The 19,271-nt window shown below is 35.1% G+C and overlaps 1 protein-coding gene and 1 long non-coding RNA gene across 5 annotated transcripts in view; one reads left to right on the top strand and one right to left on the bottom strand.

Moving 5' to 3' along the window:
• The window catches only part of LOC125665176 (protein white-like), a 29,232-nt gene extending 10,176 nt beyond the window's left edge, over positions 1 to 19,056 (bottom strand). For 2 of the 4 annotated variants that reach the window (XR_007366138.2, XR_007366139.2), the window contains exons 1-12: positions 16,930 to 19,052; positions 10,344 to 10,439; positions 9,886 to 10,012; positions 7,013 to 7,168; positions 5,827 to 5,875; positions 5,393 to 5,582; positions 4,558 to 4,623; positions 3,985 to 4,083; positions 3,337 to 3,503; positions 2,597 to 2,668; positions 1,314 to 1,416; positions 1,103 to 1,177 (exon numbers count right to left, since the gene is read on the bottom strand). Coding sequence is in view for 2 of the 4 variants with exons in the window: in XM_048897796.2 (XP_048753753.2) it covers positions 1,103 to 1,177; positions 1,314 to 1,416; positions 2,597 to 2,668; positions 3,337 to 3,503; positions 3,985 to 4,083; positions 4,558 to 4,623; positions 5,393 to 5,582; positions 5,827 to 5,875; positions 7,013 to 7,168; positions 9,886 to 9,934 (1,026 nt within the window). In the remaining 2 variants the exon portion in view is untranslated. Of the gene's footprint in view, positions 1 to 1,102; positions 1,178 to 1,313; positions 1,417 to 2,596; positions 2,669 to 3,336; positions 3,504 to 3,984; positions 4,084 to 4,557; positions 4,624 to 5,392; positions 5,583 to 5,826; positions 5,876 to 7,012; positions 7,169 to 9,885; positions 10,013 to 10,343; positions 10,440 to 16,929 lie in introns of all 4 variants that reach the window. The other 2 variants (XM_048897796.2, XM_048897795.2) reach the window with 2 other exon arrangements.
• Positions 13,902 to 16,329, top strand: LOC130051011 (uncharacterized). The gene is made up of 2 exons (XR_008799383.1): positions 13,902 to 15,981; positions 16,261 to 16,329. It is a non-coding gene; the product is annotated as an uncharacterized LOC130051011 (long non-coding RNA).
• Positions 19,057 to 19,271: the final 215 nt, after the last annotated feature.

Genomic DNA, 19,271 nt, shown 5'->3' with positions numbered 1-19,271 from the left:
ATTGTGACCCCGTCCTACCCCGGAGCCATGATTTTAACAAACTTGAATCTGCACTATGTCATGAAGCCTTCATGTAAAGTTCTTAATTCCACGGTTAAAACTAAAGACACTTATCTTTTATTTTGTAGATTTCTTTCTATTCCGTTTAGGGTCAGATAGTTTGAAGTAGTTCTTTTTTGCCTTCCAAAACGTTGTTCATAAACGTCGACGTCATGACGTTATGTGCGTTTTTTTGTTAGAAACAACGCTATATTTAACTAACGCTTACAAGAAAACGACAAGAGTCATAGCGAAAAATTAATGTGTTCTGACAATGGCATATTGTGGATATCTTATGTGTTTAATTTGATCAAATTTGTAGACAGGGCCGATTTTGCTTCCCAACGTACCCAGCTCTTTCGGTTTTTTCTGAGAAATTGGTTCATGAGGTTTAAAAGATTTTCCCTAATATATATTTGCGCGTAAAAATTTTATGCCCATTAGTAGCCTCACCCTACCCCCGGGGGCACGATTTTGATAAACTTGAATCTGCACTATGTCAAACTGTTTTCATGTAAATTTCATTTTTCTGACCCATTGCTTCTTGAGAAAAGTATTTTTTAAAGCTTTTCCTTAAATTTTCACATGTAAAACTATTGTGACCCCATCTTAGCCCCGAGGCCATGATTTAAACAAATTTGAATTTACACTACGTTTAAAGGAAGCGTTGACTTTATGTAAATTTCAAATTTTCTGGTTCGGTGGTTATTGATAAGAGTTTTAAATGACTCTACCCTATTTTTGCATTTTAATGATCATCTTCCCTTTGTTTGAATAAACGTAAAGCCCTTTACCCAAGGATGTTTTGTGCCAAGTTTGGTAATTGGTCTTGTGGTTTTGCAGAAGAAGTCGAAAATGTACAGTAAAACGTAAACGGGTGAACACGCTGACGCCAGACCAAAAAGTGATCAGAAAAGCTCACTACAAACCGTAAGAGCTCCTGAATAAATCCCAACAGATATTATAATGAATGATTCGTTTACAGATACAGATTTCTATTGTAGAAGTATACAAGTATTTTAGTTTTGCATTTCTGTTAAATCATTTTCACGAAGGTTCTTACCGTGGGAGGTGCTGAATCGTGTTTTCCGTTTTCCAGTTGCAATGTCTGAGATTTTTCAAATTCACAGCGCAATTTCTAAAGGAAAAGGAAAATTATTAATTAAGATTTCAGTTTGTCTTAGTTTTGGCTTTTCACCATTGTATATATCGAATTTTTAGTAGAGCGTTAAATTACAGACTATAATATTCAATTCAATAACTATTCAACTCACGTGAAGTTTTGCATGACATGCCCGTTCGTGTCCGGGGATCGTCGCCAGTGTTAATATAAAATGGTCGGCGGGGTTATAGTTCACTGGACAAGGGTACCCATGTCTACAAACAAAAGTTTTAATTATAGCAATATTCCATTATCACCTACATATGGTGTTTATGTCTCTCAATTGATTAAATAGGCAAGAGCTTGTTTTGCTTATAGGCAGTTGTTTTTTTTTTTAAATAAAGGCAGCCTACTGACAAAAGGAGTTATTACATGGGTTTCAACAGTCTTATTTCAAGTCAAACTTTCGCAAATTTTAAGTTCGTTATTATGATAACGATTTAATTTACCAATCCAACCTATCATTGGGTAAAATACTGTCCGACATGTTTCACACCAATAGAGGTCGTTCTTTACACCCTGATATTAAGGGTTCACAGCGGGTGTGTCTGGTCGACAGGGGATGCTTACTCCTCTTAGACACCTGATCCCATCTCTGGTATTTCGAGTGGTCCATTTACAAATTGATCATACGCAGAACATGTTCTCGTGTATCGAATCAGATGAGACATAAACAACATATGGGGGATATAGTAACGTCTCATTGCAACGACTAAAGGGGTGTATAGTTTGAAGTGCATACACGCTATAAAGATGCACATGCGTTTAGAAAACATCCGTTTGGATTACCCATAAATAAATCAATTCAACTTCAAAACGTCGGCCTCACTCAAAACTCGTCTTGCAAGCTAGGTGTTAGGCGATTCATAAAATAGAATTCGATATCATGGGAGGTAATGATATACTTGTAATTATTGAAAAAGGCGCCCTGTTATTACAATTGACGATACGTTTTAAGCTTACAGAAAGCACGTGATGCTTTGACATTAATAATCTGAATTTCCTCTGTCAAAAGTTCTAAAACAGCAACATAATCATTATACGTACACTTATTTGAAACTTAATTGAATATAAGCAAACAAATTATCCTTCACTTCAATTTCCATATCAGTAATTTTATTAGGTTTTCTGACCAGGAAAATGAGAGTCAAGGTCTTGCAATATAATCGTTCTGAATCTATTTTTGGTAAATCAAAAGTTGTCCTTCTTTCACATACCCCCTTTCGGAAATCCTGGATCCGCCACTCGTAACACCATAGTTACGGTTAAAATCACAGTTGATAGTTTCATGATATGTTACAATACATGTAAATAAAACCATTGGGCCATTATTTTTCAATGGCCTTTGCCATCCCTTCCTAAAGGCGGAGAAGTATTTAATAAATGTTGCCTTACTGTTTAAAAAAGTCCAAAGCATGCATCGTGTAGCCCCTAAATACACAATGTCCTTCTGCCAATAGGTAAATCCTACAATACAATAAACTTATCATGAAGTATCAGAAAAATCCCATAAAATCATATGTTTATGTATGTTTTCTTACTGAAAGTATTATGAACCTTGCAATGAGAAATGTTTCAATGTTGTACGTGTAATTGTCAGTAAATATTTGATGAAAGTAAATGAAATAAAAAAAAGGTGTTGCATGTATCAAGACATGGTTATAATCTGCCGATTATAAAGTCTCCCAAACGAAGTACTGGCTATCTTAAAGTGGGCTTTTTCCTGAATATTACACCCCACCCCACCCCCACCCCTATTAATAACTCCCTTGCATAAAATCCATGCCAATTTTGATTTTATACAAAATTCTAGATTACGAAGACCTTTGTTGACTTTAGTAAAACTGGCTTACGGTCCTATGAAATGCGCGCACATTCGTCTCAAAACACCGTGTTTGTAAACACGGTTAAGGGAGCCGGGTTGTATGTAAATACAAAACATGCTCCGTGTAAAAATATTTTAATCCACTTATCCATAAACATATAAACCTATAACAACTGTCAATTTCAATCAATCAAAAAATCGTGACCATGCCCCCTTAAAAAATATAACGACGTATATTGAATTCAGATAAAAACCGTATTCCGACAGTAGTACCTCAAAAGTCAGCTATTTATGAATTCAGAGTACCTACTCATCAAAGAGGGCGAATACTTCAGAGGAGGGCTGGTGGATGGTACACATTATTGTGTGACCTTTGTGAGCCAACATCTTTAGGCTTTGGATGACGCTTGTTGCCATGAAGGAATCTAGACCGGAAGTAGGTTCATCACAGAACATCAGTGGTGGGTTCATAAGCAACTGACAACAAAAATTAATTTATTCATAGACAATACACATGTATGTACATTTTTTTTATTTAAGATAATGGTTTAAAACATTCCCATACAATTAACATGGAGTTATTCTTTAGAAATTTACCACTATTTCCTGACCTGGTGCATGGAAAGATATTATGAATATCAGAATGAAACAAGGCATAAAATTCAACAAAACATTTAGATCTAATAAAAGTCCCCATATCTAGCTTCTTCTTTCAATCTGTGAATCTTTCACATTTAGATTTCTCTAGCCCGCATATTGATCAATGCAACATTTCTGCGACCATGTATAAAAATGAAATTCTAGTGAGCATATTGTTCACACATGCGCACACATACACACACACACACACACACACACACAGAGAGAGAGAGAGAGAGAGAGAGAGAGAGAGAGAGAGAGAGACGCATTTAACATATATCATAAAATGTACACATGTACAAAGTTCAAATCTAATTACCTCTGAAGCAAACGCAAGTCGTTTTTTCTCGCCTCCAGATATTCTTTGATTGGAAAAGGGAATGCCTATCATGGAGTCGGCGCATTTTGTCAAACCTAGCTAAAATTGCAATAATTCTGGCTATAATTGCAGTAATTCTGGCTAAATATTCAATAATTCTGGCTAAAATTCAAATAATTTAGCTAAAAGTTCAATAATTCTGGCTGACATTGCAATAATTCTTGCAAAAATTCAAATAATTATGGCTGGCATTCCAATAATTCTGGATAAAATTTAAATAATTCTTGTTAAAAGTATAATAATTCTGGCTAAAATGCCAATAATTCTAGCTAGAATTCCAATAACCAATAATTCCGGCAAAAATTATATTTATTGGTATGCCATGAAGTACATTATTTACTACAAAAAGTATTATTGTTGAGAGACAAAACGGGCAGACCAAAACAACCTGCCCTAATCGTCTTTCTCGGAGATATAATGACTACTGATTATGTTTTGTTAAAACTTCCTGTGGTACTAAATCAATCCGACATGGGAAATACACCAATTCTATTATTCGTGATGCATACACACCTCAGCAATGACTAGGTCCACCTTCCTTTGTCTAGCTTTCGTATCTGCATTCACTTGTAAACAGCTCTGTAGAAGACAGAAATAGTTAAGATTATAAAAGTATCGAAGATGACAATATACTGTCATGAGTTTTAATGATTTTAATAAATTTTCACAAAAATATGCGGATGCATGCAAGTAAATTTTTATCAAATTAGAATGAAATGAAATGAAATTATCAAATTAAATCGAGGCCTCTGCTGGTGGACTGTTAGTCCCCGAGGGTCTCTACAGCCCAGTAGCTAAGTACTTCATTACTAGCTTGAAAATACGGATGTATATTTAATTGCTGTTTTAAAATTTAGAAAATCATTTCAAAATTAAGGATTATCTCCCTCACACATAGCTCTTATCCTTAGACGAATTTGACTCCACTATTTTTGGCACACTGTTTTCCCCTATAATAGCTCTAAAACTTTGTTATTTCGGATTTCAAACATTTCGGTTGAGCATCACTGAAGAGACATTATTTGTCGAAATGCGCATCTGGTGCATCAAAATTGGTACCGTATACGTTTTACATTCTTACACCAGGTAAATAGTGTGGTACATGTATATAATCAACTGTTTCACAAATAAGCTACTGATGTCTAAAAAGAACACTGACTGGATATTCCTTTACGCATCTGTTGAAGAATGACCGAAATATCACCGGGACGGCAAAAACATAAATCTAAATAGTCTGTGATTGATTGTTTATGGTTTTACGCCGTTTTGGTATTATTTCAGCCATTTAACGGTGGTTAACGAACTGAAATAAGCTTGTTTGTGAGTGTAGGAGTTTGTGCGTTTTTACCTTGAATGTAAGGTGTTCCCGAACGGTCATTGTTCCTAAAAATAGATCCTCTTGTTGTAAATAAGCGGATACGTTGTTTATTTCTTCTCTGTCCACAACTCTGTTATTGACTTTTACGTCCCCCGACACGGACAAAGAGCGGATGTTTCGGAAAGTCAAGACATTCATCAGTGTTGTTTTTCCGGCGCCACTATCACGTGATAAATGTAGCTTGTGTTATGTATGAAACCCCAAAAACATTTTAAAGGCATACTGGTATTATAAGACAAGCCAGACAACGGCAGCTTAATGTTCTCAATGTACATATATCGTTAAAAAAATTGCTTTACTGAAAATATTAAATGACCTTCGTGAGACAAAGTTCTTCAAAGTAAACTTATATTGATTTCAAATTGATTACCGTGACAACAAATCGTGCTCTATATTACATGTACCTTGCTCCCATAATGGCTACCAATTTTCCCGGCTTAATTACTCCACAGACTGTCAAAATCAAGTACGAAAAGTGATATTTAATGTATGTCAGGGACACAATCAAAACTATTGCCCTGGTGTGGTGTGGGAGACCTCATGCATGAACTATTGCCTAAGGCCAAAGGCCGAGGTAAATAGTCTATGGGGTCTTTCACTCTACCGAGGAACATGTTTATCTGCAATTAAAAGAACCACGATGTTGTAGTTTATAATGATATGCAATTCATTTCGATAAAGAGCATTTGTACAATGCAGTAAAATCCATGTGCAATGCCAAGATTAGTTAGTAGTATACATGTAACTGTCTTAAAAATGCACAGATAATTTAAGAAGGAACAAGTCAAATATGGTTAATTTATCTATTGATAGACAATTAGATAATAAAGCTATAAACTATTCACGTACAGATACATTACAAGGATACTTTTATGTACTCGATAAACATTCAAAGGTATACAGTTTCTGTAACACTGGCGTCTATTTTATGAAAATGAAGTGTTTTGAAGGAAAATACGACGTATTTTTAAACCACGTGACCATAGAGCCTTTCGTTCGTTTGTTATTTTACGTTCCTTTCCAAAAAAATTCACACCTAAACTTTGAGTCTGTTTGTTTCCCATCTCCACGGCTGGTTCAGGAGATCACCAGTACGTCTCCAGTCTCTACTTGCTATTTGAGAAGTAGACGAAAGAGATCTACGGGAGATCTCCAAGCTGCAAACGAGCAAGTTAGGATCCCTCATGTAGATCTCCACCTGACCAAACGAATACCCCCCCCCCCCCCCAAAAAAAAAGAGACGTCACCAGTTGTTGATGAAGTGCCACAATTTTTTAGGAATGCATGGTCCTCAAAGTCATGATAGTATTCAGGTTTATTTATCGATGCAACGACTACCGCGAAACGGGGCTTTTGCTTTTAAGGTCACATATGAAAAACCTGTAGCTTTCACTCTAGAATCGAACATGTGACATGCCAGCTGTGAAACGAGCATCCCAAACATTAAACCTCCACCATCGGTAACATCCATCAAATATTGTCATCCATCAAATATTGTCATCAAATTGATTTAATTTTTAAAAAGAAAGCTATTATGACGAACATCAAAAGTTTGTTTAGGATTTTGGCAATGGCATATTGGAAGCTCACCTTTATTCAGAATGTTTTTATTAGGAGATTCCCCTTTTCTTCGCATGCACCTGGGTATGGAAGTTACAGTGACGTCATGCCATGACAACGTCACCTGTTGCCATTGTGGTATAACATTATTTCCCACTCGATCAGTGAACCTGTGGTTATTTGTCCCTGAAATCGAACACAAAATACATGTATTTATCGAATTAAACATCTTCTATTGACAAGATATTAAAGACAAAAGGATTGGGCACAAGTTCCTAGAACGCCCTCTTTATTTATTATACATGTGAAATATGTGGTTTAGTGGTCTGTTAGGTTAGTCTAGCATTTGATAGGTCGATAGTTCGAATCCCAATACGGTTACTATACTTAGTATATCCTGGGACAAGGCACTTTATCAACATTGTCTTAGACCATCCAGCTGTAGTTTGGTACCTGCTTCGGGGGTGGGGTGGTGGGGAGGGTGCATTTTGTTGATTGGAGAATTAGCTGTCCAGGGGACATTAATTTTTGATTAACTATTTAAATGAAAACGAAGTGACAACAATCCCTGTACTCTAGCGCTCGCAACTTCAATGATCGAAGAAAAGAAACCAACATGGAGGACACGGAGGACAACTCCGACAGATTGGTTAAAAAGCCAATCAAGATTTCCAAAAAGAGTCATGTGATAGAAAAACTAATTTCATAATTTGTCAGCAAGTTTGATTTATAATTACATAAATGTCAGGTTAAAAAGAAAGACCGCTTGCAGCTACATAGAACTTACTTAGTTAACATCCGTTCATCCCGAGAATAAACAGTTTGATCAAAAGATGTTAATTTGTCAGGATGGCGTTCTCTGTTAGTGTCACCTTATCTTAATCCCTAGAGTGATGGTTTTACGTTTATCTGATAAAAAGCCCAAAATTAATATATTTCCTACTAAAAAGTGTTTGTGAAACAAGGTAATTATGTTTTCATAATGGACCAATAAGCTTGAAGGTCTGGATTATGCATGCCGAAATTCCTGACAAATATTCTAAAGAAATTTTACCATTTTTGGAATCTCGAGATAATATACACACTAACAGGTTGTGAATTATGCATATATAGGTGACTCTCGGTCTCTCGAAGTGAAATCATGGTCCTGATTTTTTTCTCTACAAAACACAGCAAATTTACTATCGAGCTTTCGAACGTTCGATCTCGAGAAGTGAAGTTGGGTCCTATAAAACACATTGAAGTTTTTCACTCTCGTTCTCTCGAAGTGGTGGTAGCGTATACCCACCGTTACCCAAGCGTGTAATAATTTCCGCTTGGACCTTACCCGTATTTTGTTGACTGCAGGAGGGGTAATTAGGTGTTTACATAGTTGAAACCTCGTCGGTGCTTCTTTGTGGAGGTGACACCCTTGAGTATATAATTGGCTAATTGGTCGGTTTACACCTTGCACTGGGGGTTCGAGTCGTGATGATTAAAATTAGATATAATCCGACTATGAATAAAATCTATATTTTTTTTTGACGTGACAACGAGAGAGTAAGTTTTATACATGATTTAGAGATCTACAGACTGTTAAATTTCTCGAGTTTGTTCTTTGTGTAAAGTTATTCTAAAACATCGTTTTACTCATTCGTTAGAATTTGTGTTTTGGGTAAAGCGACATAACATTTTGCGATAGTAAAGCGTCATCGGAACTTGGTTTTGTATGCCTATCTAAGCATGATTAAAGAACAAATAAATACATAAACTTTGAAATGTTTTTATTAATGCAAAATAAGGTTTTATATTTTGATATCAAAGTACAAAAGGAAAACATGTCAAAACGATATCATATGATCTTGTTGGTATACATTTCCGGTTACTGTAAAATCTGAACCATACCGGCGGTCCTTCAATTTCCGAATTTCGATCTCTCGAACTCTCGATTTCTCGAAGTTTTATCAAGGTCCTTTGAACTTCGAGTTATCGAGAGTCACCTGTACGGAACAGTTAAGATTTCTATGATCCTAAATAATTTGTTAAATCCGTTAAACTCTTTGTAGTGTGTTAGCTTTACATTCAATAAATTCATAGACATTCACATGTAGCTTGAAAATAAAATCGAATGCCATGTTTTATAGATTTCTTATAACATTTTATAAAAAGTTAACTTAAATTGATTAAGAAAGTAATGAAAAAAAAAATCTAATTGAATCATGCAAAAAGGTTTTGAATTTACTGGTTGGGTGTAAATACAAATAAATTACAATATGACAATTTAATGGTCTACTGAGACCAAGATATGTATCTTTCTGACGAGTATGTTTTTCTACTACACAATCAGAAACTGCATCTCACCGAGTTGCGAGATTCCGCGAGAACTGGTCAACCATGATAGAAAACAGAGGCTAAAATGATCAATTGATAAATAATATCAGTAGTATTTGACGGATATTGACATTATACTTATCTTATGACTAATTTTGAAATTTTAAAACTTATTTTTTTGAAGGGGGGGGGGGGATTTGAAAAAGTTTCTGTCAATGGGAATCAAGTTTACTTCAAACTGATATTTAAGATTTCCGACTCCCGGCGAAATTTCTCACGGACAATAATTTTAGTAAATATATCTGTATGATCATGTATCTCACAATGGTTTAGTATACTCTTGATAGTTATGTGGTAAGGTGTCAGAGATAGCTCGCATATGATCTTGTTTGAAAACCCCCACAAAGAGTCAAAGCTCTCAGCTGGATAGGCTGGCGATTGTAGAAATATGCGGTCTCCTGTCTAGGTGTAAAATAACGATATCCGTCAAATAGAGGATGTGTTAATTATATTTGAACACATGTAATGGCATATTGTAAATTACTAATATATTGGCATGGAAACTCGGGGAACAAATAAGTGAAATCACTTACCTAAAGCTGGTTCGAATATAGTGTTATCGAAGCATTCAGCATTCGACATGGTCCCACGTCAGTTTAGCAACAAATGGTAAAATGAAACATCTGCTCAGGGTTGATACATTTACAGACCAGCCATAACCTATTATCAACAAAAAAAAAATCGTAAATAATATGTTGGCCATGCACTTACAGATATAAACTTCACATTGCTAAAGTTGACCATTCGTCACCCAGGGCTCGTCCCGAACATACAGGGAAAATATACCTCCATGTTCGCATGTTTTATCAGGATGTATTTCATAATGAAGATGGAAAATGGCAATATAACTACTATATTATATTAAATCCACATTTAAATACACACGGTATAGTATTCTGAGCATCCATATAAAAGTGATATTAAATGAACTGTACTTGTAAAATATGCAAACATGAAAATAAGCATTGATATGAAATATACAGCTAAATACCTTACGAAACATCGAGTCCTTGTTGTTGATAATCACACGTTAGGCCGAATGACGGAGCTGATGTCCTCAAGGACCAGGAAGCCAGTGTTCCGTGACCTACGAATATACAGTGTCAGATTGTGTGTACTAAACATAACCTGGTAGGTGCATGAAATTAATTATGCATCATTTAATTACCTACACATTCATACAAGGATGTAAATATTATATACATGTAGATAACTGCGAAAGGAAATCGAAACCAAACGAAACCCAAAATCGAAACCAAACGGGGCAAAGTCAGCGTAAAGTTTTAAGTTATTACTTTCATATCTCTTTTTCCTCAGATTAGGGTAATGAAGAAGCATTGCGTCATCACTGTATTTCAACTTAATCACAACTTTCTTTCTCACTCGGCAGTTACCAGTGGGCAGATTTAGATTACCTGGCAGTTCACGAAACATCCAATAAACTGTAATTGTTTTCTTGTGTAAGTTAATAATTAAATATTCATAATTCCAATATAATTTATTACAATTGTTTTGATTGGACAAAAATAAAGCTGAACAAGAGTTTACACATCAATAAATCCGAAAACGCGATGTATTCACACACGCCTGAAAACAAATAACATAGTGCGGGGAAACTATTCAAATTTTTCCAATTGTTAATAAAGTGAACGAATTGGAATTATAAGAATCAAACATTCTTTTAGAAGAATTTATCGATGTGTAAACTCCGGACATTTTACTCACAAACTTAACATAAAAGTGCTTCGCACTTTTATTCAGTTTCGCACTTTTATGTTAAGTTTGTGAGTAAAATGACCGGAGTTTACACATCGATAAATTCTTCAAAAAGAATGTTTGATTCTTATAATTCCAATTCTTTCACTTCATTAACAATTGCAAAAAATTGAATAGTTTCCCCGCACTATGTTATTTGTTTTCAGGCGTGTATAAATACATCGCGTTTTCGGATTTATTGATGTATAAACTCTTGTTCAGCTTTATTTTTGTCCAATCAAAACGCTTGTAATAAATAACATTGGAATTATACATCGATAAATTCTTCAAAAAGAATGTTTAATCCTATAATAAAAACAATTAGAACTATCATTTAAGGATGACAACATGTATATACTAGTACCTACTAGACAGAAATTTGAATAGGACAATCAATAAATGACAAACCAGGTACTTTTGTTTCCGAAGTTTTTAAAACATCTCGATAGGGAATAAAGCTTTTACATGGGGATAGATGTATATAGGATAAATCTTCATCTAAATAACTGATACATCTTTGAAAATTTTCTCAAGAACGGGGACATGAGTACTCATATTAATGTACAAGCATTACCATGTAGTACAGATTCAAGTTTGTTCAAACTGTGTTCCCCAGGGGTAGGATAGGGCACAATGAAGATCAAAGTTTTACATGGGGATATACATGTATAGAGACAATCTTTTTCTAAATAACAGCAGCGGCATGAATACTCGTATTAATATGCAAGGATCCCTAGGTAGTGCAAATTGAAGTTTGTTCAAATAATGACTCGCGGGGGCAGGATGGGGTCACAATAAGGGGATCGATGTGTTGCATGCTGATGTTTCAAACATCTTACCAAGAACAACAGGGCCATGATTGATTATATTTAGGTGCAAGCATCTTCAGATAGTGCAAATTCAAGTTTGTCCATTAGGCTAGAAACGTGACCTGCGAGAATTCTCGAAGAAATTTACTTCCAGCAGAGAAAGTGAAAGTCATGGGGCTGTGAATAGCTTACTGAGCAACGTACGTAAACGGCTGTCCCGTGGGAATCCGGGTTAGAATAGGTCCGCCCTTCACTCCTCAGTACCCCTTGCTTGTCGTAAGAGGCGACTAAATGAATTACGATCCTTCCTCAAAGGCTGTAAGCGCCGAGCATAGGCCTATATTTCGCAGGATGGTAAACAACATGCAACCAACCAACGTAAAGGGCCAAGCAAAACTTATCGAAGAAGAGCAAGGTTGCGGTGGGGAGTGATAGAGTGCTGAGGTTCGTTTTCGACCGGGGACTGTGAGTGATAAACTCGTCAGTACAAGTTTCTATGAGAGATACGTAGGCATCAGTAGTAAGGTGGGGCCATAATTGGATATCAAAGTTTGATGTGGCAACACACAAGAAATTAATGAAAACAAATTCTTTTCAAGACTAGCAAAGCCACACTAAATTATATCCAAATGCAAACATCCCTAAGTTATGTGGATTCATTTGCACAAACGCTTTAGAGGCAATCCAGATAACGGAAGTCGTCCGGTCAGAGTCCTATAGCGAACAATTATATCCTTATTGCACATTTTTGTCGCTACATTTCTACTTCCGTTTCTCGCGTTTCCGGATAACCGCCACCTATCGGTGAAATTGGAATTATGGGAAATAGTGGGACACAAAAAAGCAGGTCATTCTTTAGAAATTTTCATTTTAATCTACGTCTGTAATAAATTGCATAATTAAGAAATTCATTAGTACAAACAAAAATCAATAAGAATCTGTACATGAAACCGACCCGCTACTGATTTTTTGGGGATAAGGGTGTCTGCGCATTGTAACCTTCGCATATCGGTTAGAGGTCAAGCTTATTGCTTAACGTCCCTCTCGAGAATTTTTCACTCATATGGATATCAAGAAAATCAATATTTTCGAAGAGTGCATTTTGTAATTAGAATCCACCTTGTTAAGGTATTACACGGGAGGTACATGGACTGGACACATGGTCAGTACGACGGATTGTAGACTGTTGCAATGTTCTTAACATGTGATTGTCGAAATGAAGCATTATCTTATTGCGTACTTTAAAAAAAATTGTCAAGAAATTAACTTTGAAAATGAAAAGGATGACCACGTATTTCGATTCAAGAATTAAGAAAAAAGTATGCATAATATATTTTGCTAGTAAATCAAAGGGGATTTTCCCTTTGTTCACAACGTCGCGTACTCGGGTGGGGTTTACTAGTAATTGTAATTAAAAGATTTATATAGCGCCCTACCAACATTAGTTCTCTAAAGCGCATTACAAATGTGAAAGAAAAGATAATATAAAATCGATGTGCACATACATGTGAATAAAATATTCATAGTGTCAGAATTAAAATGCATAAATATTATTATTAATATATAGCGCCAATGTAATGATATGATTACCCTAATAACATATGAAACAATTTAAAACAACCCTTAGGAATAATTGAATACATAAAAAGGACATAGATATAATAACAAACAGCATAGTATACTTTCATAAGTATATCTTTATCACTTCACTCTCTGGAATCAAATGAAGATTTGAATCATTTTAAGAATGGCTAGGAAAAGCCGGATGAGTGCATCCTACTAATTTTGATTTGAGATTGAACACGATGTTATCTGGCACGTTTTCTGTTGTGCACGTGTATCAGAAATAATATATACATATATATATATATATATCTACTGTCATCCCAGGACAATACCGACAATTGCGATTGTTTTAAGCACGAACGTAAACCAGTTTGCGGTCTACAACAACATACAATGAAAACTATTGTTTTCAATTTGTTTGCACTTATAATATTGCCGAACGTATAAAGGATGAAGGAGGGACCTTTTTTGTTCACGTTCGCGGTAGCTCAGTGGTAGAGCGTTCGCTTCGTAATCGGGAGGTCGTGAGTTCGATGTGATAGGGGTCTCATATTTCATATGTGTATTCCTTGTGATAGAGGACATTTCCTGTACCAAAGTGTTTGACCTTGTGACCTTGACATTTGACGGACTTTTAAGAAAACTTAATCTAGGCAATATCTCCTGAACGGTTTTAGGTAGGACTTTCTTATTTTGTACAAAGATTTCTTATGGCAAGAAATATCATTTGATGCTATGTGTGACCTTGATGTGTAACCCAAATTCCAAAATTGAATAGAAATTAACTTTAATCATCCTCATAACTTTTGAATGGTGAGTGATATAGCTTTCATATTTGATGTGTGTATTCCTTGTGGTAAGACCTTTCTTTTGGAATCAAAGTTTTTTACCTTGTAATCTTGACCTTGGATTGTGATCTACTTTTAAGAAACGTTAACCTAAGCAATATCTTTTGAACTGTTTAAGGTACGGCTTTCACATTTTGTATTTTAAAATATAAAAATGCCTTATTACAAGACCTTTCATTTCATACCAAGGCATGCTTTTTAACCTTGTAACTAAATCTTTCATGGCTATATGTTGTGACACTAATGGGCTAAGTTTGGGTCATAACATAAAAGCTTAAAAGTTTTTATGGGAATAAAGAATGCCAAACAATCTGTTTAAAATTACAATAGCTGAACAGCAGCAGGGCAAAGATGACTCAGGCGATTGATGTGACCCAAGGACCTCGTTTAAAATGACCATCAAAATGATTATTGAATTATTTTTCTTATTTGTTTTCTCACGTGCCTTCGAGAAATTTTCACTGTCACCAGTTGTAGGCGAAGTACCACAAATTTTGAATCTTTTAGGCATGTTTAATTAGATATTCTTATCATACACCAAATCACAGCGAAATTTGACTCAAGAATTTCTTATTTGCAAACAAAACACATTTTTTATCATTCCGTGAAAAATCACAAAAAATTAATATATGATAGCTTGTATCACTCTTTCGATGGCGAAATCATGCTTCATAGGGTGTTTTAACGAGCCATTGAATAAGACTTTAGTGTAATGATTGATTGATTGATGTTTTCCGCCACACTCAACAACTTTTCAGTTATCTGGTGGCGCCCAGTTTTTATTGGTGGAAGATACAATGTACCTGGGAAGAGACCACCGACCTTCCGAAAGTAAACTGGGAAACTTTCTCACTTACCTGCGCGATCGGGATTCGAACCCGCTCCGACAGAGGTGAGAAGCCGTCTGATTTTGAGCGCGATGCTCTAACCACTCGGCCACTGAGAATGAGCTACCATAACGTACATATGTGACAGACTCATATTATACATGTATATTGTATAATATGATGGGTATATGTATAAAGAATCGGTTCATTGAATAAAATGCTTAGGCAAGGTAATGTAATTTAAACATGCAGTCAAGCATATAAATTTGGTCACTTTCCCAGTGTAATGGCCTGGGGTATATAATTATATTTTGGCCAAATATCCCTTGTGTCTTTTAATTTCATTGGTGTTTTAGTTTGTCTCATGTCATTGGATTGGTCTTGGAGATTTTCCCTCCAAGAGTTCTGTTCTTTGTGGTCAGTTTTTATTCAGTTTTTGAAGAAGAGAGTTGATTTCAGTAGATCTGACATATTTTGACAATTAGACATAGACCGACATTTTTCCTCTTGAATGGTAAGTTAATAATTTATTACTAATGCTAATCTATTCTATAATTCCTTTACTAAATGTTAAATCTGTAATTTTGCATAAAATTCCTTTTGTTGCCACATTCCTGGAATAAATGATCAGTGAGAGTGAGACTTATATAATGTAAATATCTGTGATAGTAATGTATATGATTCGTCTCACTGTGATATTATTTTAAAGTAAAAGTATGTTTTATGACTTACAAGATATTGTAGATATCATAATTAATTTATAGATCAGACCAGTTTGGTGTCATCTGTAAATATTGTTCACTCGAGCCTATTCCCATAGAATGGTATGCTCACCATATGGTTTTTATTTAATTCAATAATTAATAATGTTAATACATATTATAATGATAATTATTGTAAAGTTTTTATGATGAAGTTAAAGTCTATAGGACTTGGGAGATTTAATATGTGATGTATACAGGTATAGAGTTATCTCCCTTGATATAGATCACCCATGTAATGCTATAATCGTATATTGGTTGTACATCAGTAATTATGTGAAATTATAGTATTCATGTTTTATATAGCATATTACTTAAAATTGTTAAACATTGTTGTTATAGGGTTTCATCATTGGACAATTCGTGCATTGCATGGTAACTCCTGAATAAACGTCTTGTCGAGAACCCAAACAGGTGTTCCTGTTATTACTTAAGGGAAAGAGAAACCTGTTACACATATACCAACATCTACCGCGACACGGGACATCCATTCCGAAAGATCCGTAATTGCCAAGCGTTTGGCAAAGGAGCAATCACTACCAATGTTTACGTCTTAAGTATGACGTGACAATGACGCGAACGGGGTTCGCACTGATGACCTCCCGATTAAGGAGCGAACGCTCTGCCACTGAGCAACCGTGTTATCTAAGTTAATTCCGCTTCCTGTTGACAGCGCTTGCATCAAAATAATTTTACGTTCGTCATGACATATAATGAAATAGAAGGAAACGCTCTATGAGCTCTAGATACGCTGGTACATCGTAAGACCTGTCAACACGTATGCATTTCAAGGTGTTCTTGAAAAGCTTTAATCATAATCAGAGCATCTTGGTTTGGGAAGGGGGCCGTCAAAAACCCGACGCATTAAGGAGATATCGGCCAGTCGAGGTGGCTGTAATCAGTCACGCCCCTTTGTTTATAGAATACTAAACGAGATAAATTAGAAAGCACTTTCAAACCAACTCGCACAAGAAAACACGTGAGCATGTTCATTTGTTGGTCATAACCTACCTCAATCCGACGCCAGCGTTCAATGTATTGTTGTGTATCGTACTGAACATCACACGGCACTACCTCGTTATACAATACAACTGTCATGTAGATGGATTTTTCGTACCGTTTATTTGGCTGCGCGTCTGCCTCAATTTAACACCCATGCTGAGTGTGTATCGTGTTCTCAGAGACCAACGTGTGTGTTATCGATCCTCCTTCCTCTATACACACACTACAGTTCCTATCGGAACCAGCCGCAAGCTAGAACTATACATATATCATATAGCGCATCTTATAAACGCTAAGTGTACCTATTTCATTTATTACATCATAGGAACTTTGCACAAATATGTCAGCAATTTGAAAGAATACCGTCTTTAAAGGGACTGGTTCACGATTTTTGTTAAAAATATTTTTCATTTTTGATGTTAAACATTAAAAAAATAACTCATTTAATGTTGACAGCCAAAATTTTGACCTTCTGAATGCCAGAATAAAAGCAATATTTTAGCCTTAAATCTGTGTTATGTAAACAAAGACTCGAGTCTTTTTATGTAAACAAACACGTGAAATATTGATTTTGTAATATAATGCATCTTAATTTTGCATAGTCACAAATTTTAACTTTTAGATGACACATTTTACCCCAAAAATGCTTGAAATGTGAAAGGTTTAATAAACTTGATCGATATCCATTTCTTTTGAAAATTTTGTAAACAATAGCATACCGCAATCTTTGTTTACAAAACAAATAATAAACTCTCTAAAATGAGCTTCTGTGATAATATATAACCTTAATTTTCATGTGAAATATTTCAAACACAAAAGACAGTAGATTTTGATCATCAAAAGTGAAAAACAAAATTTTGGGGGAAATCGTGAATCATGTACTCATTTTAAAAATGAAACCCCTTCGCCAATATATTATGTTTGTTTATAGATTTACAAGGAGATGTTACCATTGCTTGATCCGGATTAGAATAGGTCTTCACTACCTCTTTGTTTGTCGTATTGTATTGTATTGTTTATTGACCAAGAACCATACAGTTAATAGGTGCATGTATAAAGTATATCATACTACAACAGATTATACAATGAAATGATAACAATATAATATACCATACTGATGTACATGTAAGAAGCGACTAAATGGGGCGGTCCTTCGGGTGAGACCACAAAAACCGAGGCCCCATGTCACAGCAGGTGTGGCACAATAAATAACCGTCCCGCTCAGTGCTCATAAGTTTTGCACCCCTCCACCGGCAATGCCATGGTGACGTCTCCACATCCATGAGTGAAAAATTCTCGAGAGGGACATTAAATAATGTACATGATGGCATATATAGAATAAGGATATACTACATTTATATGATGTATATAAATGTATGATGTATATAACATAGTGATCCGGCTACAATGTCGCACAATCCATACTTATTCATATATATATATATGTAGTATGTCTATGTTATATACATCGTTTACATTTATATAATTACCTTGTGTTTCTAAACCGGACATTCCTTGTATCTATACGTATAGAGCTGCTCTTGGTGATCGGTAGTCAGTCTATTTTTCGGCTGAATTGTGTTAAGGAGTTATGCTACACCAGAGAAATTTGATGTAGATAAAAAGTGTAGGATATGTACAAAAATATTTTGAATTTGAAAATTTTCAAATTTACTTTATTTTGTCAAAAAATACAGTTTTAGTAGAAGGTAATCTGAAAAAAATTTAAAACCCTTGCTGGACTCGAACCTGCAACCTACAGTTCAGCAGTCGGTATTCTAACCTACTGAGCTACTCGGCTACGTATTTAAATGGAAAAGGAAAAGTCAAATATTGCTGATATCGATTTTGTCATCCATGTTTTTAAAGGAAGTCAGCCATTATGACGATGTAGAGTACTACCTTAAATCAAAGATACAAGGAATGCCCGGTTTAGAAATACGAGTTAATTACATTTATCATTAAGTTGTCTTTTTCTTCTGTATATCTCTTGTAGATGTTTCCCATGTTTCACATTTTTTTTAGACAGTTTTAATGTACATGTTTTTAGGTTAGTATATGTAGAGTGTGTTTGCATGTATATGATGTATTGTTTATTCTTTTAAAGCTTTTTATATTATACATGTACAACGCCATTGAATACTTTGTGTAAAATTAGGCGTTGAATCAAATAAAAACAGTTTCAGTTTAAAGCGACTTAAAGTTTGTGAATCCGAATTTGGTGTCGATCAACATTCCAATAGTAACTTTTGATCTAATGTACGCTTTATGATGTATAGTGTATATGGATTTTTTCAAACATTCGTTTGATATGGAAGCTAAAATGTCTACTATACATGTAAGCACTACCG

Source organism: Ostrea edulis, chromosome 10 (assembly GCF_947568905.1).
Source record: "Ostrea edulis chromosome 10, xbOstEdul1.1, whole genome shotgun sequence".
NCBI classification, from domain to species: domain Eukaryota; kingdom Metazoa; phylum Mollusca; class Bivalvia; order Ostreida; family Ostreidae; genus Ostrea; species Ostrea edulis.
Note: the sequence above shows the minus strand (reverse complement) of the source record. Positions and strands in the feature narration are given on the sequence as shown.